General features: G+C 49.8%; 1 protein-coding gene across 1 annotated transcript in view; it reads left to right on the forward strand.

The window, feature by feature from the left end:
- Col13a1 (collagen type XIII alpha 1 chain) overlaps positions 1-22,792 on the forward strand; it is a 131,553-nt gene that overhangs the window by 102,631 nt on the left and 6,130 nt on the right. Inside the window, exons 27-38 of the mRNA XM_042696301.1 lie at positions 71-133; positions 696-740; positions 1,041-1,193; positions 1,709-1,807; positions 3,055-3,099; positions 5,275-5,316; positions 6,623-6,649; positions 7,539-7,619; positions 11,324-11,359; positions 14,113-14,166; positions 15,141-15,194; positions 16,841-16,876. Of these exons, the coding sequence (XP_042552235.1) occupies positions 71-133; positions 696-740; positions 1,041-1,193; positions 1,709-1,807; positions 3,055-3,099; positions 5,275-5,316; positions 6,623-6,649; positions 7,539-7,619; positions 11,324-11,359; positions 14,113-14,166; positions 15,141-15,194; positions 16,841-16,876 (735 nt within the window). The remainder of the gene's footprint in view (positions 1-70; positions 134-695; positions 741-1,040; positions 1,194-1,708; positions 1,808-3,054; positions 3,100-5,274; positions 5,317-6,622; positions 6,650-7,538; positions 7,620-11,323; positions 11,360-14,112; positions 14,167-15,140; positions 15,195-16,840; positions 16,877-22,792) is intronic.

Here is a 22,792-nt window from a genome sequence, read left to right on the forward strand (position 1 = left end):
TGATCTCTACAAGACAGGCCATCCTTCCTGCCGGGAAAGCTGTTCCAGATGCCTTTCCTTTCTTTCCTAGGGGCCGCCTGGCCTTCCAGGACAAATAGGCCCACCCGGAGCTCCAGGGAGTCCAGGCCAGAAGGTAAAACCCTGCTAGGATGCTATGTCCCTGAGTATGTAACCCCAGGGCCACCTCTCATCCATGACCCTGTTAGCTCCCCAGGGTCTCTCCTATACTCGTATTTCCAAGCCCCATGGACCCTGTTACCCACACCTGCCACCCTTTCTCCTCAGCCCTGGGCTCATCCATGGAGGAAGCATAAATAAGATGATTACTGTCCAAGTTGACCCAGGCATAAATGCAAGACCCCACTATATATATATATATATATATATATATATATAAAGCAAAAAGGACTGGAGGTCCTTGTTCAACTAGTTGAGTGTCTATCTGCTTAGTATAATATTCTGAGTTCAAACACTAGTAACCACCATCTGATCCCCCCCCAAAACAAAAGAAAGTCAAGAATGTGTGTCCGAGGACTGCAGTGAGAATAGAATTCTGAGAATGAAATGCCCGAGGCTAGGTGGAAAAGTTTAGAGAGAGCCACCTGGCCCCAAGGAAGCACTGTGACATGTAATTTAAAAAAAAAAAAATGACTGTCATCTGCTCTGAGGATCACCTCTAGTTGTTCTGGCTACAGGGGGAGATTGGACTACCTGGCCCTCCGGGACACGATGGGGAAAAGGTAAGATGACATCTCTCCAGGCAGCCTCTGAAAAAGGTCTTCTGAGGGCCCAGCAGGAAGGCTGTGGAGCATTGAGAAAGGAGAAGGGGAGTGGAAGAGGTTTCTTGCTGCTGGTCCCAAGAAGAGGGGCAGAGCCAGCCCAGGGAGCTCTCTTCACTGAGCAATCAAGCGAAGTCCTCCAGATACCTCCCCGGCCCCCCCCCCCCCGCCACAGCCTCCCCATCTTTTCTGACCTCTCGCCCTCTCCGCTCCCCCACCCCTATCAATGTGACTAAGAAGAACTGTTGATGTTTTCTAAAGGGACCTCGAGGCAAGCCAGGGGATCTGGGTCCTGCGGGTCCCCAAGGACCCCCAGGAAAGGATGGGCCTCCAGGAATGAAGGGAGAAACCGGACACCCAGGGAACCCCGGAGAGAAGGGAGAGAAAGGGGAGATGGGACACGCAGGCTCACCGGTGAGTGGCCGGGCCACCCACCCCTCCTCACATCTCTGCATGCTGCTAGCCGCTCCCTGGAGCTGGAGAGTCTAGAGGGGACTCACTTGGTTACGCCCACACCTCCAGGGTTCTGAGTCCTCTCCTCTCTTCGCCTCTCTCTTCCATTGAAAGAGTCACTGAGCCCTGCAGACCTCACTTTCCTCATCCCTGAAGTGGAGCTCAGGACGCCTTCCCTGGGCACCCCCATAGATTGCTGGAAAAGGATAGTCCGAGGTGAAAACTATCTCTTTAGAATCCCAACTCCTGGAGGAGCTGCATGCACAGAAGAGGGGTGTTGGCCTGGTCCAGCTGGGCCACTGACTTGACCTGGAAGCCTTCTCTGGGCCTCAGTGGTTTCCATCTGTGAAGTGGGCACCATCCTCTACACTCAGCTTTAGAGGAAGGGAACCACGCCTGTGGGCCATATAGATAATCGCAGATGCTCCGCATGATGCACCTGAGCTTCACTAACAGAGATCTTTGTCGATCTGTAGGGTCTAGACGGCCCAACTGGGGAGAAAGGAGAACCAGGTGACCAAGGGAGGCCTGGAGCTACAGGATTGCCTGGCCCAATTGGGCTCCCGGGATTTACAGTAAGGCGAGAGGACTGGGTGTTGAGGGTGTCAGCAGGAAACTGAGGACATGGAAGTTAGGGCCTTCACTGGGCTACCAACCTAGGGTGGTGCTACACTAACCTGCCCACCACCTGACCTGTGGTCCTCGGGATAGCAGCAACTATGTTAGGGTGCACACAGAGTTCTCATCTTCTCAGATCAAATACAGTGGCCCCTGTCTTCAGTGCCACATAGCTCAACAGTGCCAGACTCTGAGGTTTGGAACCCCATCCTCTACCCCCAGATGTAGAGCCTCATAGGTCAACCAGGCCCATGTGTGACCCAGCACTCTCAGCCAGCTCAGGCGTGTGGGGAGAGTACCTTTTCCCCACATGGCCGCTCCTTGGTGGGACAACTCCAAGATGGTAGCAGCTCCTGGGCATGTGGGGTGGCTTCCCTACTCAGAGGCTCTGCGCTCTGGAACCACATGCATTTTCTACAATCACCACAGATTTAGCAGCCTAAAACAACTCCTATTCATTATCACATGCTTCCTGTGGGTCAGCAGGTTGGACCCTAAGTCCAGGGTCTCACAAATTTTGTGATCAAGATGCCAACTTGTTGTCCTATAGCAGTAGCTAAGCATCCTCTTCCTGGATGACTGGGTGGTGACAGGATTTTGTTTCTTGCCAACAGTAGGACTGGGGCCCCGGTTCCTAAAAGCCACCTGAGGTCACCAGCTTTCTAACTCCCTTCATGGCAGGCACTTATATAGAGAAGCTTGCTTCATTTTTAAAGCCAAGACCAGAAAATTGGTCTCTCGTGTTCATGCTAGCAAGACAGACACACATGCACGTGCATATATGAGAGAGACATTTGTGGTATGATCACAGCTTATGTTGTATGTCTTTCACACATATAGCACATAAATATGGTGGTCTATAACAAGCTCAGTGAAAGAAACAGCCACTACCTTTGCCACATGCCCCATGGCATCAACAAGTGATAGGTCCCCCCATGGTCTGTCCACAGCAGGAATCCTACAGAGCATCAGCCTCTCCTCCTACCGCTAACACCTCAGATCCCTGAAGCTGGTGGCCATAGTGCCTGCCCATGGGCTCCTGTCCTTCAGGCTGGCTACCTGCACAACCTCGATGACATTTCTATGCCTACGCATACAGTATGGAACAGCCTAGCCCCAGTTTGATTTATCACCGATGTAAGGTGACACCTATGCCCAGGCCCCCAGGTGCTGGCCCTCATGTTCTGGTGTTTTGTGTCCACAGGGAGAGAAAGGAGAAGCTGGAGAAAAGGGCGATCCAGGAGCAGAGGTAGGTTACAGCTACTCTTCTTGTTGTGTCACAAGTCATCCTTAGTCAAGGAGCTCATCAAAAACAAGATGTCTCTCCAAGATGCCAGCATCTGTGCCTGGAATGAAAGGCTGACCCGGGGAAGACGGGAAGCTTTCAGAGCCCCAAGATGGCCAGTGCTGGGTGCTAAGTCCCCCATCTGTACAGACTCTCCCACTTAACAATATCCCTGCAATATTCACAGAGCGTCAGTCTGGACATGGAAAACAAACAACCATCCCATAGCCGCCACTCAAGGCTCCAGATGAGCATCCCAGAAAATGTGCCAGTTGGGCAATCTGGATGACTTTACAGGCGTTTGTCACAAAGTGGTAGGGGAGGCTTTCTTTCCAGAGAGGCAGGGCTCTTTGAAAAGCATGGCAGTGGAGGGAAGAGGAGAGGGTAGCAGAGTAAGAGGGAGTTGGGGGAGGGGGAGCTTTGTAGGAGATGGATGGCACCAGGCATATTTGGAGGCTCAATGGAAAGTGTAAAGAAGACAGTGTTTGGTAGGAAGGCCTGGCCAATCCAAGACCAGCCCAGAGGCCACAAACCCTCCTCAACCTCCCCAGAGGCCTCCCTGCTACTGCCACTCCTTATGCCAACAGCCCCATTCAATTTCAGTGACTGGAACTGATTCTATCCTAAACATGTTTCTGTGTGTGTGTGTGTGTGTGTGTGCGTGTGTGTGTGTGTGTGTGTGTGTGTGTGGTGTCATGTCGCGTCATGTGTGCCTATACTAGTGCCTATACTAGAGCACTTTTCCTTGGCATTTTTGCTGGCACTCTACCACTTAATCCACTCTAACTCCAGCTTATTGCTGGTTAATCAGAAATAGGAGTCTCCAGGATTTGTCTGCCTCAGCTAACTTTGAACCAGATCTGAGAAGATCTCAGCCTCCTCAGTAGCTATGGTTACAGTAGTGTGAGTTACCAGTACCCAATCTAACTTTTTTCTGGTCCTACGGCTTGAACTTAGGGCCTGGATGCTGTCTCTGAGCTTTTTTGCTCAAGGTTAGTGTTCTACCACTTGAGCCCACGTCTCCACTTCTGGCTTATTTTGGTGTTACTTGGAGATAAGGGTCTCATAGACTTCCTGTCTGGGCTGGCTTCAAACCATGATCCTCAGATCTCAGCCTCTTGAGCAGCTAGGATTACATGTGTAAGCTACTGGCTCCAGGCTCTAACTTCTTTTTAAAAGGAGATGGGAAGATGGAGTTTCTGAAGATTTTGTTCTCTACAAGGAGATCATTTTGGAACTGAAAGGCTTACAGTTCTTAGGGATTGTGGGGGTTTGCTTTCCTGGCCTGCCTGCCACTGCTCCTAGCCAGGCCAACCTCCTGAGGACTCCATCCTTGGGAGGCAAAGCATTCTAGAGGAATCCTGAAGCTGAGGCACGGTGACCAGCTCAGAAAGGAGCAGACACCATAGACTAAAACAATGTCTGTGCATCAGAAACAGACAGACTCTACAAAGCACCATCTCTGTAAAAGAAGAAAGCAGCTGGACTCTTGGCCTGTACTGTCCAGTCTGTCCTCAAGGGTTAGCATTCCCTCTGTCTCATATGCTACAAACAGGAGGAGAGGGACTTGAAAAATGTTCTTCAGTGACATCTCAGCCTTCTCTCCATTCCAGATAATCAATTTGTGCTCCCCTAAACCAAAAGTCAAACTCAAATGCCTACCAGGAGCTGATATGCAGAAGGCCTTAGTTAAAGATAATGGGAAGTGGTAGGGACTGGGGTAAACCAAAGACCCATGCCCCCTCCCCCCATCCTGTGGAAAAGCTCTTGTTCTTCTCTAGGCAATCATGAGTCTGTACAAGTGTGGCATGCATCTAGTATTACTAGATTATCTTAATGTTTTTTATTGTGGTTGTTTGTCCAGAAATATCTGGAAAGAGCAAATATTCTAAGGTTATTTCCTACTAATATCTTTATTGTTGTTGTTGTTTTGTTTTGTTTTCCAACATTGTGCAGGCCAGTAGATTACAATGAGTTTCTGACTTGGGCTAAGCTGTTTGAGTGGGGGAGGGGGTATGTGCTGGGCTGCTCTCCATTGGCAATCCTGTTCTCCTGTAGTCTTGCTGTCCCAGCTGGACGCTGACCCATGTCAGGAGAGGAGACTGCATGAGTGTAATAGAAATTCTCTTTGGCCTCTAGGTTCCTGGGCCACCAGGACCAGAGGGACCTCCTGGACCTCTGGTAAGTTTGGAAAGCTCATTGACACTTCAGTCCCTTGTGCCAGAGCTCTCATGTCTCCTCCCCATGATGGTCCCTGGGCTCAACACCAGCCTTAGGTCACCAAACTCTCCCTGTTCCTCTTCCCACCCACCATAAACACATTGTCCCAGTGATGCCACAGAGCCTGTTGTTGGGATGGAAACCACAGAGTGGCCTGGCAGTCCAGGGCTGGCTTTGCCAAGGAGATTTACTCAATCTTTTGTCATCAGATATCTGTCCCTCCTCCTTCCTTCTTTCTGCTATCCCACCAGCAAGAAAGCTGGATTGAAATAGAAGTGATATGTTTGCTGGGGTGCTGATGGCTCACACCTGTAACCCTACCTACTCTTGTGAGGCTGAAATCTAAAGATCACAGTTAAAAGTCAGCCCTGGTAGAAAAGTCTGTGAGAGCCAGGCCCTGGTGGCTCACACCTGTAATCCTAGCTACTCAGGAGGCTGAGATCTGAGGATCTCGGTTCAAAGCCAGCCTGGGCAGGAAAGTCCGTGAGATTCTTATCTCCAACAAACCACCAGAAAACTGGAAGTGGCGCTGTGGCTCAAATGGTAGAGCGCTCGCCTTGAACTGAAGAGTGCAGGGACAGCGCCCAAGCCCAGAGTTCAAGTCCCATGACCGACAAAAAAAAAAAAAAGTCTGTGAGGCTCATAGCTCCAATTAACCACCCAAAAGCTAGAAGTAGAGGTGTGGCTCAAGGGGTAGAATTCAAGCCTCAGTACACACACACACACACACACACACACACACACACACAGAAATGTATTAACACCAGTTCCATGGGTTGGCTTTATATAACTATGACCCCCTAAACCCCCTTGCATTGCAGCTAGAGGTCTTCCCAACCCACTGATGCTGGGAGTTGCCTCTTCATGATTCACAGTCGATTCCCCATGGCCCTGGGTGTCTCCTGTTGTCACTGATAGAAGTAGAAGTAGCAATAATGAAAGTAACCAACGTTTATTGAAACTTTCTATGTACCAGATTATTCTCTGCATATGTCTATGTGTTTAAATTCTGCGCTTTCTTCAGTCTTCCCTTCCTGAGACTATGAGTTAGTGATGGGGACCACAGAGTTTTCTGTCGGCCCCTGACTGGAAAGACTAGAGGAAGGCCCAAGCAAGACTTTCCTCAGCATTTCCCTTCACTTGTGTTGGACAGGCTCCCACAGCATACTGCACCCCAAACCCTTGCCCTTCCATGACCCAACCTATGGACAGGGAAGTAAGCTGGAAATGTAGTTCTAAATCCACTTTGTTTTGATTCCAAATACAGGGCCTCCAAGGTGTTCCTGGACCAAAGGTGAGAAGAGGTCATTGTGACAAGAGCTGGCAAGGGTAGGGGTGGGGCACATTAACCAGAACAGAAAAAGGGGATAATGCTTGGGGGGGGGGGGGAGGGCAGGCCATCAGCTGATCCTTCTCTCTAAATTGCACTCTGTGATGCTCTAGCCATTATGGTGCTCATCAGGGCACTATGAGGGCCTACCATTCCTTTAACCTCCAGCACTGACATGCAGCATGCTTTAGAGACGAGATTCCACCATCTTTCCATGTACCCCATGAGATAATAGGTTAGAGTCTCAGCAGATGATGAAACCCTTTTCCCATCTCACTGCCTCAGACCCGTCACCACCCTGAAGTATAGATGAGAGCCAGTGACATAGTATGGGACTCTCCCTCTAGAGAGTCCCCCATTGAGAGCCAGGGCTCTCCCATCCCTCCTAGAGCATTGGTAGTGAGTCACAGGGGCTGGGAGCAACTGGTATGATGGTGACCTTTGCTCCCTGCCCTCGCATGCTTCAGAGAACTTTGGGGACATTTCTTTTCCTAACTAGTCTGAGCTTGGAGCTAAGGCAGTTGCCAGTAAATCCTGCAGTGTCCCAAACAGCCACCTGTGCAAAAGCCTCACCTGGAACTTTCTGTCTGTTGTCCCCACCTCAACCCCCTCTTCCCTTTGGAGAGTTCAGAGTTCCAGAAGGAACTGAAACAGATTGTTGACTCAGGAGTTTGTGGGGTCCCCATCCTGACAGCCCTGGCTCAGCTCCTCAGTGCTCTCCTCTAATTCCATCCCATCTTGTCCTGTGCCCCTCGCTCCCACCCCACTCCATCTCCACTATCCCAGGACACCAGACTTGAGTTGTCTGAGCCACGCCCTTTCTGACATCTCCTTCTATCTCCCTTCCATTCAGGGGGAAGCAGGCCTAGATGGAGCAAAAGGAGAGAAGGGTGTCCAGGGAGAAAAAGGAGACCGAGGGCCTCTGGGATTACCGGTAAGTACCTCATGCCTAGTAAAATGGCTGTGAGGAGCCAGCCAGGGCTCTGACAGGCCAGGGGTGCTGGGCAGGGGACAGGGAGGTTGCAGCTGTTTCGCTGGTCTAATGTTTCTAGCAGTGCAGAACATTAGGTGGACTTCCTCTCTCACCCGGGTAGGACCAAATGGGCTCACGCTCCTTGAAGGCATCCTCCCGGCCAAGCCTGGTCTTAGAGCTGGAGAGTGTGAAGCTAAGATGAGATCTCTTTCTCTAGGATACCCAGATGGAGGGCTAGAAGGGCCTGAGGTCAGCCTGCTTGGGCCTGATTGGAGCAAGTGGAAGGCTCAGGAACAGTGGGACAATGGAACATTCTCTATCCTCCCCTTACTTCCCAGAGGGAATCCAAGCTCTCTCCTCTTGAGCATAAACCACAGGGATGAAGCAACCCACGTTCTGTGGTCCCAGCAGGCTAAGCCACTGGCAGTTCCTGGGGCATCTGCTTATCCACAAGCAGGTGCACAGCTGGATACTTCCCCTTGTCCCACACCTCAGTGGCCTCTTCACCCCTCACCCTCCTGAGGCTGATGCTCTTTCCATTTTATTTTCAAGGGCTAGAAGAGACTTTAACACTCCATCTCATCATTTTACTGATGGTCATTTGAATTCACATATGAAATTTACATATGAATTCACTTAGGCTGGAGGCCGCTCATCCGTGGCTTACAGTGGGGCTCCTTTTAACTCCTTTGGACAGTCATCTTCTGTCCCCAAATCAAAGCCAGTCAAGCCCAGAGAGTCATAGAGAGCAGGGGACTATGGGAAGCCAATTTCCCCCACCTTGGCAGGCTGGAAGGTCTGGCTAATGTAATCACAGCAACCTCACAGCCAAAGCAGAAGGTCTAGTTACACCCTCATTAATGCAACCAGTGTTGAAGGATTTAAGAAGCTGATTCACAGGACAGACTACAGAAAACTGATGACTTTCGCAGGCATTTTCCATGGCATAAGCTGGGTCTGGAATGACTAAGTACTCCTTCCTCGGGAAGTGACTTCCTGCCTCCTTCAGCCACAAATTTCCCAACATCCACCTTCATGGGCCCCATACCCCAGGGAGCACTGGAGCATTTAGTTAGGGGGGTTGCCATGCAAATAGCAACTAGAAGGTGAAACAAAGTGCCAGGGGAAAGATCAAGCTGCCATTTACATTTACTTCTCCAACTTTTGGTAGAGGCATGGGTGCAGAGAAATATCTTCCATAGTTTCAGAAAACCGTTTCATGAGGGGGTGGAGAATGTTGAAAGGAGTGACATTGATCAAGACACATTGTATATAAACTGCCTTGTTAAATGGCAACTCCTCTGTACAACTATTTAAAGGTAATTTTAAAAAAGAAAGCAGTTTCACCAAACAAGCGTGTACATAGAAGGCAATTCACATGAACTTGAGGGGGTCATAGGGAGAGAAGGTGACTATGACTACCCATGGTTCCATACAGACATGTGACCCTTCTTATGGGGTGCAGCCCCTCCTCAGCTCAGCTGCCTAATGCCTTGGGGAAAAAAGGAGCAGGATTTCTGAACCTTCCGATTTTTCAAAGGCAGCTGGACACCAGGAAATTTAGAGGGAAAGCCCTCATTGTCTTACCTTAGATTAAAATTGCATCACTGTAGACCAGACAAAATGTGCCAGGGACCCACAGAAGTCCTGAAAGTCCTGGGTTTGTGCCCTCTGTTCCAGACCTCTCAAGACAGCTCACTATTCATGATGTAAAAAGGAAGCATGTGGTGTTGAGCTCTATTTCTATTTTTAGGCTACACCTGGATGACTAGCAGCCATTATGTAGCCTGGTTTTCCAGGCATTTCCTAATGACTTCCTCCCATTTGCCCTCCAGACATGTTTCTCAATACCAGAGCACATTGGAGTCACCTGGGAGCTCTTCAAATATACCAAGACCTGGGCCCCACTCTTACAGACTGACTGAGTTGGCCAGGTGGGGCCTGGGTAGTCACATAGTAAGCACCCAGGAGATACTAATGTGCAGCCAGACTTTGAAAGCCTCAGCTCTAGCATGTGAGCAAGGGTCAAGGTCAGTGTCAGAATCAGTGTCCTTAAACTGTCCTTTTCTTCTCTTTCCATAAGAGGAAGAGTTTTTCTACCCTTCCTTTTCTGGGGTTTTTTCACCCTACCCCCACCCCCGATACACATACCTTTAAGTCCTGAAGTTAAGGCTCATTTTGGAGACTTTTTTTTTTTTTTTGGTCGGTAGTGGGGCTTGAACTCTGGGCCTGTGCTCTGTCCCTCAGCTCTTCAGCTCAAGTCTAGTTCTTTACTACCTGAGCCACAGCGCCACTTCCAGTTTTCTGGTGGTTTATTGGAGATAAGAGTCTCACGGTCTTTCCTGCCTGGGCTAGCTTTGAACTGCAATCCTCAGATTCTCAGCCTCCTGAGTAGCTAGGATTACAGGTGTGAACCAACAGCATGTGGCTGGAGGCTTATTTTTAAGGTTGGTTGGAAGCAGGTTTTTAAGTCTTTGTTTTTTGTTTTGTACCAGTCCTGGAACATGAACTCAGGGTCTGGGTGGTGTCCCTGAACTTTTGTGCTCAAGGCTAGCACTCTACCACTTGAGTCATGGCTCCATTTCTAGGGTCTTTGCTGGTTAATTGGAGATAAGAGTCTCTTAAGACTTTTCTGTCCAGGCTGGCTTCAAATATCAAGCCTCCTGAGGAACATGAGCTACCAGTGGCATGCTGGAAACAGCTTTTAGGAAGTCATTTTAGGAAGTCAGTCTTTACTGGCTAGAGTACCTCCTCTGTCCCCTCCCCGGTTTGTCCCATTGGAATCTGTATTCCTATCCCCTACCCCCAACCCCTTGTCCTAGGTGAGTGATGTGAACAGCTGCAGAGCCTGGCATTGGAGCAAGACTATGTTTGCCAGAGTCAGTAAAGATAGGGAGGCCACAGGACACATGGAGCCAAATTGCACTCCTTGCCTGTCCACCCTTTGCCTCAGGAATACATGGCTGACACCCCGGTCTAGTCAGCTGTCTCCTAAGCCTTTTGCAATTTAAGAGTCCTGTCTGTGAGCATATGAATGGATGGAGTTTGTGTCAAGCTTTCCAAACTGTCAAATGCCAGAGACGGTCATTAGTATTATCATGAAGGGGCCAACTCCTCTCACCCAGGTGAAGTAGAGTAGGCCAACCTCTCCCTAGATTTCCAAACCAGGTGCTGAGGTCCACAGCAAGGCTGGTGCACCACCATCTAGTCTCCACAGGTATGCAGTGGAGTCTGGGAAGAGCCTACACACACCTGTGTCTCTTCCATGTGAAGGATATCTGGGGAGGGTATGCAGCTCAGATTCCAGATGTTTCTCTAACACTGCTTGTGGTAGATCACTAAAGTTCCCTGAGAGAGGGGCTTCCGAGAAAGGTCAAAGGGGAGGGGGGAGCAGGCTGCCGAGCTCGGAGCAGCCATTGCCCCCTGACCCACTGCTCAGCAGGGCGCCCACAGTGTTCAGTGTCTCCATGTTCTCGTTGGTTTCCATGTAAATACCACCCCTGTCCTCCCAAGCTTATTTCTCCCATTGTGTTTGATTGCCAGCATTTATGTCTGTCCACAGTCATTGCTTTACTCACCTCTCCCCTCCCCTCCCCATTGTCCCCTTTTTCTCCCTCCCACTCCTCTCTTCCCCTTCTCTTGGTCAAACTGTGCCCTTCGTCCAGGGAGCTTCAGGTTTGGACGGCAGGCCTGGGCCACCGGTGAGTGTCACCTCTCCATTACCCCTCCCTGCCCTACTCCACCCCATGCCTGTGATCCCTCTTGTCTCTCCCGCTGTGGCTTTGTTTCCCCCCAGTGAGTCCCGCCTTGTCCCACCACAGATACCAAAAGAAGGGCCAGCCAGGCTTGGGTCAGAGATACGTTTTCAGGCCTCTTTCCCAAAGACAGCTGGCTGGTCATCGAAACTCCCCTGCCTATAGTGTGTACTCCAGGACCTCTGACCCTGGGAGACTGACCCTTGGGTTTGTGCCAGGATGCATCTCTAGCAAACACAAGTGTCTGTATGTGCCTGTCATGCTGTGTCGTCTTCCTGCTGTGAGCTCTGTCTATCGCCTTGTGCCTGTGAGGGTATCCAGTCCTGGGCAGCCACCAGCCTGGCATGTGTGGGTGGGCGTCTTGGAATGGTGAGGCCAGTCATAGTATAAAGGCACGTAGGGGCCAGTCCCAGCCCCACACCCCATAGGCACACTGTAACCACACCTCACGGCTGCCCTGTGGCCCGCAAAAGGTTCAGTATAGAACCAAGTGAGGCACACTGAGATCCTCCGATCTCCATTCTAAACAAAAACAGGCCTCACCTCCTGACCAGAGAGTTCTAGCTCTTCTGCTTGTGACACGAGGCCACAACCCCCTCTATCTCCAGTCCCCAACCTAAGCTCCCAGTGAAGTAGCAGGACTGTGCCTGCCCTGGTTGATGCCCATTACCTGATATGGTATTGGGATCCTTCACTGTCCAGGGCCAGGGGGCTGGACTTCCCTGCTCAGGAATCACACCAGAGCTACATGGACCTTCCACCAGTGTGCCTGGCTAGCTGCACTTTACATGCTACTTTTCAAGCCATGTGAATCTGTACCCTTCCCAGACTACAGGGTTCCAGGGTGCTGGCTGGAGCAGCACTCAGGGTGAGAGGTGGAAGAGAACTTGCAGGGGTCCCTTTGTGGAAAGGGAGGGTGACAGACAGGGTAGAGGGGTGTTGATCTTCTAAGTGGGTCTTGGGGAGAACTTACAACTAACGACAGAGAAGCCTAGAGCTTTCAGAGGCACAGGGACCTCCAGGTGACCTTGTCAGAACCTTGTCTAATTTTGAATGCCTCCTTTGTGCCCTCATGAAGAAGAAGAGGTATACAGGGCCCAGTAGTGCACATCTGTAAGCCTAGCACTCAGGAGGCTAAGGTGAAGCTCACTTGAGCACTCAAGTTCCAGAAGAGCTTGAGTAGCGTAGCTAGACTCCATCCCAAAGAGACAACTGCTTAGGTAATATAGCTAGACCCCCCCCCCATCTCACGTTTTTAAGATGAAGTGAGATGAATGGAGGTGAGCCCCTCCTGTCACACATTGATAAGGGTGGGCTCTCAATCAGTGCACATACAAGTATTCCAGGCATTTCTAAGGCCTCATTTCTCCTCCATGACCCACCCTCATCATCCTCACCTAGCACATCACCTCATTTGGTGCTGGGCAAGGGTTTGGGGGAGAGGGACCTCACCCTTCAATTTGTTTCATCCCATTCATCTTGGTCAAAGAGAAGCAGAGCAACTTTATGTCTCCTGTCTTCTTGGACTTGAGATTTTATTGTGTGTTACAACCTGAAAGGGAAATGCATTGGGGAAGAGCATATGGCCCTGCAGCATTACTGAGTATTTAATACTTCCTGGGTGACAGCATTCACTCATTGAGCCCTGGGAGTAGGTGCTCAGGACACCCACCTCATGCTCCCGAGGGAGGGACAGCCTGATGCCCACACAGGCCGAGGAACTCCAACATGGAGGTGTCTGAGGCTTTGAGTCTTGTTCTCAGCTATCACCCAGATCTGGGCTCTGGAGTACTTGCCATGTTCCTGTCATGGGTGCCACAGCCTCCCTTCTTCCTCGTGGTTGCAAAGGTGGCACTCAGGGACACTGGACTTTCATCAAAGTGAAGCAAACCAGCCATCTCCCCATAGCCCTGCCTTTCATAGCTACACTCAGAGCACCAGGCACTGCCTGCCCGCCATTCCCATGTCCCACATCTTCACTTGAGTAGGGCACACCAACACGGAGGCAGACAAACAGCAGCCGGTGAAACAGACTTGGCCTAGCTGGGGCTGCAAATGGGGAACCTGGAGAAGAGCCTTGATGAGACTTCAGTGCCCCAGCTCCCCTCAACCCTAGGTTAGGAGAGCGCCAGCACCCCCTTCAGGCCAGTAGGGTACAGACACCCAAGGAACTGACCCCTACCCAGCCAGTTACCAAGGCCCAGGCCTGCGGGCTCTGCAATGGGCTGGGTGGGGCCAGTGATGCTGAATGACCCCCTCCACCTGCCTCTGTGTGTGCATCCGCATTGGTCTCTGTGGCATGAAGACCCTCCCGCTGCATGTGGAGCTGTGACAGCAAAGGGGTCCTAGCCCGGTACTCCCACTCCTGGGAAGGGGTCACCTCTCTCTCAAGTGCTTCTGGGAGCAAACTAAGCAACTGTTCTATTGTTTTCAGCCTTGGCGAGCTTGGCTGTGATGGGAAAGCGTTTCTCTCATTGCACGAATCTGGCTCTAAGACGGGAGACGCTCTCTCCTGAGAGGTTCCCAAACTCTGCCCCCCAAAATGATCATGTCCAGTTGAATGACCACACTGAACAAACCTGGCCTCGCCAACTCTGAAAACCAAGCCTTGGACCTCACTTATCTTCAGATGCCTGGTGGGATTCCTAGGGATCCCCCAGCCTCTGGCTGCTCACGTTGGCTTCCTTTCATGTCCCCAGGGTACTCCAGGACCAGTCGGAGTTCCAGGCCCAGCAGGACCAAAGGGCGAGAGGGTGAGGAGAGCTGGGGATCAGGGAGCTTGGGTGGTCAGGAGGGAGGGAGAGCAGCACTTGGGACCTGGGACCCAGTGAAGTCACCAAACCAGCCCTTCTCCCTGTCCTTAGCTGTCACTTTGGGCCATTCTCACAGCAGCTGAGGAGCAGGGAGAGTGAGGTACTTGGCAGGCCGGGAGTGGGGGGAGGTAACCCACTGTGTGGCAATTAGTGGACAAAGACATAGAAAGGTAAGACAAGAAGCAATCCCCACCTGCTGGTCTCCTAGAACCTGTCTCCAGTCCATTTGGCAAAGCCTCGGGTGCTGCTTTGTGATATAGCCCGAGCACTAGGCTTGTGGCTCCTACAGTCAATGTGGAGTGGCTTTAGTAATGTCATATAAATACCTCAAAGTCCAGCTCCACCCCTAGTGGAGCATAGATGCGCAAAGGCAAAGGCAGTGGAAGTCCCTGTGATGGAGGTAGGAGAGTTGCTCCCGGGCATCCTTGGGTCCCACATGCCCAGAGAGTGGCATCACTGGAAGGCAGGCTTCAGCCTGGTTCTGAGCAACATCTGTGTACTCCCCTGCCTGCATGAGCAGCTCCCTGTTTCTACCCACCCTTTACTGTTAAGGGGGGAGAGGGGACACTTGGGGACGTGCCCCCTGAGACTATTTGTCATCTGGGGAAAAACCAGGATGGCTGCTCCAAATCTTTTCTTTTCCCTCCTCCCCTGATTCTCCCTTGGGCTAGCCAGAACTCACAGGATACTGCCCAGTGCTTCTGGAGGCCTGCAGGGACAGGTTCTGCCAGAGAGACAGGGAAAGTTTCTTCAGAACAGAGTCCACACCAGCAGCACCCCACCTTCCATAGATCTTACTTCCCAAGGCTCTTGAAGGGTCACAGGAAGGTCTCCTGGGCACTGAAACCAGAAATGGCAGTGGCAAAGGGTCACCATGGCAAAGAGGGTTCACAGGCTTCTTCCTCTTATTTCAGGGCAGCAAAGGAGATCCAGGGATGACAGGACCAACGGGAGCAGCTGGACTTCCTGTGAGTCTCCTAGGATCAGAGTTTCTCTGCCACCCCTACTCAGACTAAAAAAATGAAGTCACAACAGAGAGCCCAGAGCCTGGTGCCTAGATCTGGGGCCAGAGAAGAATCTAATTTCTTTTTCTTTTCTTCTTTCTTTCTTTTTTTTGGGGGAGGGGGGTCATTCATGGGGTTTGAACTCAGGGCCTGAGTTATGTCCCTGAACTTTTCTGTTCAAGGCTAGTACTCTATCACTTTACCACTTTGAGCTTTCTGGTGGTTTATTGGAGATAAGCATCACACCAACTCTTCTGCCCGGGCTGGCTTCAAACCACAGTCCTCAGATCTCAGCCTCCTCAGTAGATAGGATTACAGGCATGAGTCACCAGCACCCAGTGAGAATTCTCATTTCTATGACAGAGAAAGACACCCAGGGGGCACTGGCAATGTGCTAGAACCCCCCAGAGGGTACTGCAGTTGACAGGTGTATAGCCATGGGGACTATCTCACAGAAGGTAACAATTTGTTCCAAGCCCTTATATCAGGTGCAATGGGAATCTCCAGGTAAAAGTGCCAAGGCCCCTGCTCTCGTGGAAGGACAGAACCAAATCCAGTTCACAGATGGGAGATCTCCACAAACCAGGCAGCTTTTCCAAGGGAGGTGGTGTTGAGGAATGAGCTTGGCTTTCCAATTGCAGCACATTTACCTGTGAAGGTTGTTTGCTTTTGGCAGCACTGAGGTTTTGAACTCAGGGCTTTGCACTCGCTAAACAGGTGCTCTGACACTTAAGCTACATGTACAGCCTGTTTTTGCTTTTATGTTTTTGACCAAATCTCACATTTATGTTCATACCAGCCGAACCACTACCCTTCTATTTAAGCTTTTCCCAGAGCTGAGATGACAGACCCACAACAACACACCCAGCTATTGGTTGAATATCACCTGGGCTGGCTTGCAATCTTGATCCTACTGATCTCAGCCTCCCAAGTAGCTATTAAAACATGAGGCAGTGGGCCAGCTGCTTGTGGCTTTGTAGGTCTAAGAAGCTGTGAAGGCTAGTGTGTGTGTGTGTGTGTGTGTGTGTGTGTGTGTGTGTGTGTGTGTGTGTGTCCTGGGACTTGAACTCAGGGGCCTAGGCACTGGAGCCTTTACCACTGGAGCCATAGCACAACTTCTGGCTTTTTGTGGTTAATTGAAAAGTCTCACAGACTTACCCACCCAGGCTAGCTTCAGACCATAATCCTCAGATCTCAGCCCCCTGAGGAGCCGGGATTTCAGTTGTGAGCCACTGGTACCCAGCTTTGTGGAGATTTTTTGCTACCAAAAGCCTGGCAGAAGAGCTATGGGAATACTCCTCTGCCCTGCTAAGGGCATTCTGTGCCAAGACAGGTTGCTCAGAAGCCGGCACCCATCCACATGAGAGATCTGGGAAGGATACCACACTGGAGGCCAGGACAGGCATCACTTGCCATCACTCGCCATTTGTCTCTAGGTCAAATTCCTTGAAGGATTTCTCTGGCTTGCCCTTATTGTATAAAATGGGGGTAGTTAAGACCGTCTCCTGGGAAGCAGGCATCCATGAAGAGCTTTCTGAGCCGGGAAGGAAGGAATGTATGACCGTTGTGTTTTCTCTCTAAGATGTCTTCTTTTCCCTGATTTATCGCAGGGTTTACATGGACCACCCGGGGACAAAGGAAACCGGGTGAGTCTGCACGCTTGCACCTTGGCTCTGGTTACTAATGATTTCATGAAGGGTGGAATGTCCGATTGTGGATTCCTGATCTAACGAAGCAAATACAGTTTTTCCTGATAAATCATCCTAAATTGAAAGGCTTTAATAGTGAGGAACTTACTCCTGACATGGAAGCATCAATTTTTCCACATTTTGAGGGGTGGCAGGATCCCGCAGCGGCCATCACTCCAGCACTGCCATCTGGTAACAGGAGCCCCGTGTCTTCCTCTCTCCATGTGGCCCCAATAATGGACCCCTAAGTGATAGTCTGATATCCATCATTGTTAAGTTTTCTCAGGCATTCTAAGCCAGCTCTAAGAATAAGCAGACAGCTCTTGTAAGGAGCCAAGCCTTAAAAAATTATCACAGCTGCTGTTAATCTCGGAAAGAGATGACCAGCTTACAAAACGAGCTGTGCCTTCCAGTCCCCTTGCTTATTGCCATCTTTGCCAGGACGCCCTAACTATCTCCAGCACCTACAGCCATATGATTATATATAACACAGGCCCTGGCCTTGGACCCCTGGGCAAAGAAGGATTATTTAACTACAGCTGATGAAGAGATGACCCTGGGATCCTTCCTAGAAGATCTCCAATGCGACCTCCTCACAGAGGCACTGTCTACCTGCAGCGCCCCCTAAAGGCTCTAGGGTGTCTTGTAATGCCTTATCCAAGTATCTTAGAAATTATAGGAATACCCAGTGAAACATGGCCCATAATCTAACAGGAGGTACTGAGTTCCCCCAGAGAACTAGAGGCAGAGCATGTGGATTCCAGAAACCAGGTCTTGTGGTTGGTCTCTGAACACTGATAGACTATGTTCATGGATAGAAAGTGGCAGAATCTATATGCTTGGTGTCTAGTACCAATTTGTTTCCATCGTCTTCAATTTAAGAAGTATTTCTTGAACACTTCTATATCCTTCAATACTCTTCACTGGCAGCCGCTCAAAAGCAACTCAATTTTGTCCCACAAATTGTATTAATGAGTGGGTGTAGGCATGGCTACCACTATCAGATTGTCCATGGCAAGTCTAAGTTAGATGAGCCAGTAGAACACGCAGACCAGGATCCATGGCAGATCCATGGCAACCTGTTAGATCTCTGCAACCGTGAGCATTCCACCTCTTCATTGGCATCCTAACCTCCTCTCTAGCTTATGTATAAAAATGTTCTGGCCTAATTACACTCACCTAATTTTTTTTTAACTATTTCAAAGACTTTATCAGTTGGCTGGAATCACTGACCCATTTGAAGGCTGCGAAATCAGCCTTCAAGTGATGGTGACAGTGTTACTGAAGATGGAGGCAGAGCCACGAGGTACTCTTGTCACAGAGGGCCAGAGCGGGAGGTGGGCCAAGCCAGTGGCTCCAATGCTAAAGAAGCCCACGTTGTTGAATGATTCACTGAACCCCAGGAATCAGTGGGATAACTTTTCCCTCCACTTCCCCTTCCTGGTATTTCAGACACTGTCTCCCATCCCATTATAAGTAAGGATATACCATTAAGTCAAAGTGGGGTTCTGAAAACTATAAAGTTGCACAAAGCTTCTTTTGAGTGTACCATCTAAAACCTAGTTGACTTATCCTAAACCGCAGATTTCAGAACCGAAGAATAGCTTATAATCTGCATCCAAGAATATCTTCTAGCTGAATGTACCAAAAGAAGCTTTTCTGAACCTCACCTCCTCTTTCAGATACCTCTAGCCCCTAATGGAATTTTGCAGGGGCAGATACTGACATCCAACCTGTGAGTAGGTAGGCTGAAGTTAAATGCCAGGAGGGCTAAGACCGCCTATGGTTAAAAACCTCACATTCCTGCAGAGGTGAAGTAGAACTGTCCAAACACCCTCTCCACCTAAATTTTGGTGACTCCCTGCAGGGAAACCCCCAAACTTTGCCCTCTTTGTGCTTGAGGCATGAAATTGGTTCTGCCTATTTATAATGAACCAAATTTCAACCTTCCAGTTGAGCTTCTCTGTTCGGCCCAAGGACATTCTCCAAGCTTCCTTCCTGTTTATAGAGGGAGAAAGGTCCCCATAACAGTGGGCAAAGGCCTAGAGCCCCAAATTGGGAGCTGGCTAAGGACACATGTGGAATCTTTGTCACTAAGGGCACCCCCCCCCCCGGCCTTGTCTCTAAGGAGCCCTATGAATTTGGTTTAGGTTCCACAGTCAGGAGTTAAACAAACAAACAACCTGGTCAAAGAATGAAGGGTAGCATGCACTAGCCATTGGATCGTGAGGAAAGTTGGGTGTTATATGGACCCACCAGCAAGCCGGCCAACTGCAAAAGTCCCAGCATGCCACAGGGCTGCACCCCTGAGATGCTCGCCTGTTCATATGCATGTGCATGCATGCAACGTTGTCCCGTGCTTCCCAGAGTCCTGTCTCCTTGCCTCCCTCTCCTCTACTCTCCTCTGACTTGGCACCTGACTCATCCTTCTTAATCCTTCTATTTTCCTACCTGCTATGTTCACTCCATTATAATTCCATGTCCTTCATCTTTCCCCCTTTCTTCTCTGTCTTTCCAATTTATTTTTTCTGAAATCAGTTTTATATATTGAATTGTATTTGTCCCTTTCTCCACTTACCAGCTAGAATTCCCCCTCACAGGCCCTGCTAAGTATCCTTGGCCTGGGAGGCCGGAGTATGTAGATAAAGCTACTGCTGTAATACCTTCAAAGACACCTGATTTGGGGAGTCACCCAAGCCCTCAGAACACAGCACCCCATAATGTCAGAGACCCACAATGCATGCCTAGCATAGGGACCATCCTCCCTTACCACCAAGTCTTACAAGACCTACAATCACCCCAGTCTTGAGCAGCCCAGCCCACCTCCTGGCCCAAAGAGATGGAAGGACCACGCTTCCTGAGACTGCTTGCCAAGGCTTGCCCATCCCAACAGCTGGTGGTTTTGTTTGCCTGGCATGCTATGGCCTTCTCATTGGTGGATATGTCTTGGAGCCGGTGAAATTATATCCAATACATGCACACATGTTTCCTCTTACATTCAGGTTATTTGCTAAGGATGGGGCTGTGGTTCAGAAAAATTCATTTTGAATAATACTTTGGAGGGAGTGGAGCTGTGGCTCAAGGGGAAGAGCACCACCCTTGATCAAAAAAGCTACGCAAGAGCACAAGGCTCTGAATTCAAGCCCCAGTACCTACATGCACACATATGTATGCATGCATGCACGCATACACACACACACACACACAACACCAATGCATTGGCAATTGCAGATGACCTCTGGAATCATGAACTTTGGGTGATTTCCAAGAACTTGGAGAAAACATCAAAAGTATTCTTAGCTCCATCTCCTTCTAACAAACACCCCCTGTTGCTTGCCACCGCAGGATGCAGGAAGCAGCTGTCACTGAGTGACACTGTATTACTAGGCACTTGAGTGCTCAAAGGCCTTTCAACAAATGGGTGGAGCTCATTTACTCGTGAAGGAACTGAGATGCCAAGAGATTGCATCGCTTTCCTATAGCATGCCGCTGACCATTGCAGCATCTGCCCTGACTCCGAGCCTTTGAGCTAGCATGCTGCCTGCTGCCAGGCTCTTGTCATCCAGGAGTGGGACAGTGGAAGTCCCCAAGCATTAGACAACCAGTCCTCCAGATAGAAAGCTGCCTGGAAAGACTCCTTGGGGACACATATGGCCCCCATAAGGAAATACAAGCTGTGAAAATCCAAATTCAAATTTATTATTACAACACGGTTCTTCTTTTTTCCCCCCCCCCCCCCTTCCATACAAGGGGTTGAATTCAAGGCCTTGTGCTTGCTAGGCAGGCCTTCTACCATTTGAATCACACCCTCCATCCTAGTTTGCTCTCATCATTTGTTAAAGACAGGGTCTCAAGTTTATACCCAAGGCTGGCCTGGTCCACAATTTCCTTCCTCTACCTACCTTGTAGCTGAGATTACAGTACAACGACATTTCTGGTTTATTGGTTGAGATGCACGTGTCATAACTTTTTTAATCCAGGCTGGCCTCAAACCACAGTCCTCCCAATCTCTACCTCTCAACTAGCTGAGATTACAGGTGTGAGCCCTCATACTCAGCTAGATTTTTCAATTTTAAGAGTTGCCCACAGCCCTTCTTTAAATAAACCCTAACATAAAAAATAGGACTTGATTTAGAAGAATGATATTTACTGAAGCCTTTCAGAGATGAATGAATTCCTTGAACTAACATGTTCGTATACACAGAGCTGTCTGTAATAAAAAATAAGATGCATTATTTAAAGTAGCTGTCTGGGCTGAGAGCATGACGGTGGAGCCCTAAATTCAAACCTGGATCCCACCAGAAATAAATCAATAAACAAACAAACAGTAGCTATGACTGGAGACCAGAGTGAATCAGAGGCACACATGAAATTAGAGGGCCCAGTGGAGAACATGCACATTACATGTGTGCAGAGGCGTGTACTTGCATGTACTCCCCCATGCTACATTCCTGTACCTGTCTGCACATGCCCTGGACTCTAAACAAAACCTCCATGCTCCCTAATAGACGGTCAGAAGGATGGAAATGCAGACAAAATGTTGCCAGCTCAAAGCCCTTTAGAAGTAGACCCTCAAAGAGTTAGATGGCACCCCACGCCCTCATCACAGACCCCTCCTATCACAAAACTGTTCCGAAGTCTTTTCAGACTACAATTCCCTCCCCCACCTCTTCCAGCTGTCCTCAGTCTTCTGCCTCCTGACCTCTAACCTCCTGGCCTCTAGCCTCTTGCCTCCAGCTTCCTAACCCCCTCCCCTTCTACCCTCTTAGCCTAATTCCCAGGTGTTTAAGAGGAGGGAGGTGGATAATGACCCCAGACTCTACTGAGAGTGGGGGGGGGGGAATATTCTAATTAAGTGGCTACTTCTCCCTCTTCTCTTTTCCTGGCTCTCACCCTAACACAGGAATGATCCTAAAGTTTTGATGTTGTTTTTGTTTTTTCTCGGACTAAACCATTATTTACAGGGGGAGAGGGGGAAGAAAGGCTCTAGAGGGCCAAAAGGGGATAAGGGAGACCAAGGAGCACCTGGATTAGATGCCCCCTGTCCCTTGGTATGTTCTCATTTCTCACTTAGTCTTGTTCTGGTTTTGTTCCCTAAGTGTTACAAGTTGCAAACAAAGAAGGCAAATAGGCTAAAATGAGAACCAAATCAAGATACTGGGGCTTCCTGAGCTTTGGAGATTCTGCCCCCGCTGTGTGGGGGGCGGGGAGATGCCTTAAAACCACAGCTGCAAGTAATTTTGCCCAAATCCCTTTCCTTTGAAGATGCAGAACAATTGATGCTTGCAAGTGGAAGAGCCACGGGGAGCCGGGCCTGGGGAGAAAGCCTCCTGCCCGGAGTTTCAAGCCTCAGATTTGCCTTCTTCGTTCCAGGGCCATTACTGTGTGGCCAGCACTTCTAGTATCTGAACCTCACTTGGTCAGGATGCAGAACTCAGACTTAGGGTCTCCTAAGGGCCCCTGAGGCTCAACACTAGCACAATGAGGTCAGACAGGACCTTTTCATACCCAGCCTTTCAGTGGCCACCAACCAGCTAAGACCTTGAGCGTGATATATATATATATAAAAAAAAAAATCAGTAGACAGCTGAGTGCCAATGGCTCATGCCTGTAATCCTAGCTATTTAGGAGGCTGAGATCTGAGGACTGAAGTTCAAAGCCAGCCCAGGCAGGAAAGTCGGTGACACTTTTATCTCCAATGAACCACTAAAAAGCCAGAGGTAAAGCTATGGCTCAAGTGGTTAAGCATTAACCTGAGGAAAAGCTCAGGAACACTGCCCTGAGTTTGAGCCTCAGGACTGGCAGGCACACACACACACACACACACACACACACACACATATTCAGTGGACAACCACCGAAGGCCTCTACAAT

This window comes from Dipodomys spectabilis, unplaced genomic scaffold, assembly GCF_019054845.1.
Source record: "Dipodomys spectabilis isolate Male_0828 unplaced genomic scaffold, ASM1905484v1 ptg000207l, whole genome shotgun sequence".
NCBI lineage: Eukaryota > Metazoa > Chordata > Mammalia > Rodentia > Heteromyidae > Dipodomys > Dipodomys spectabilis.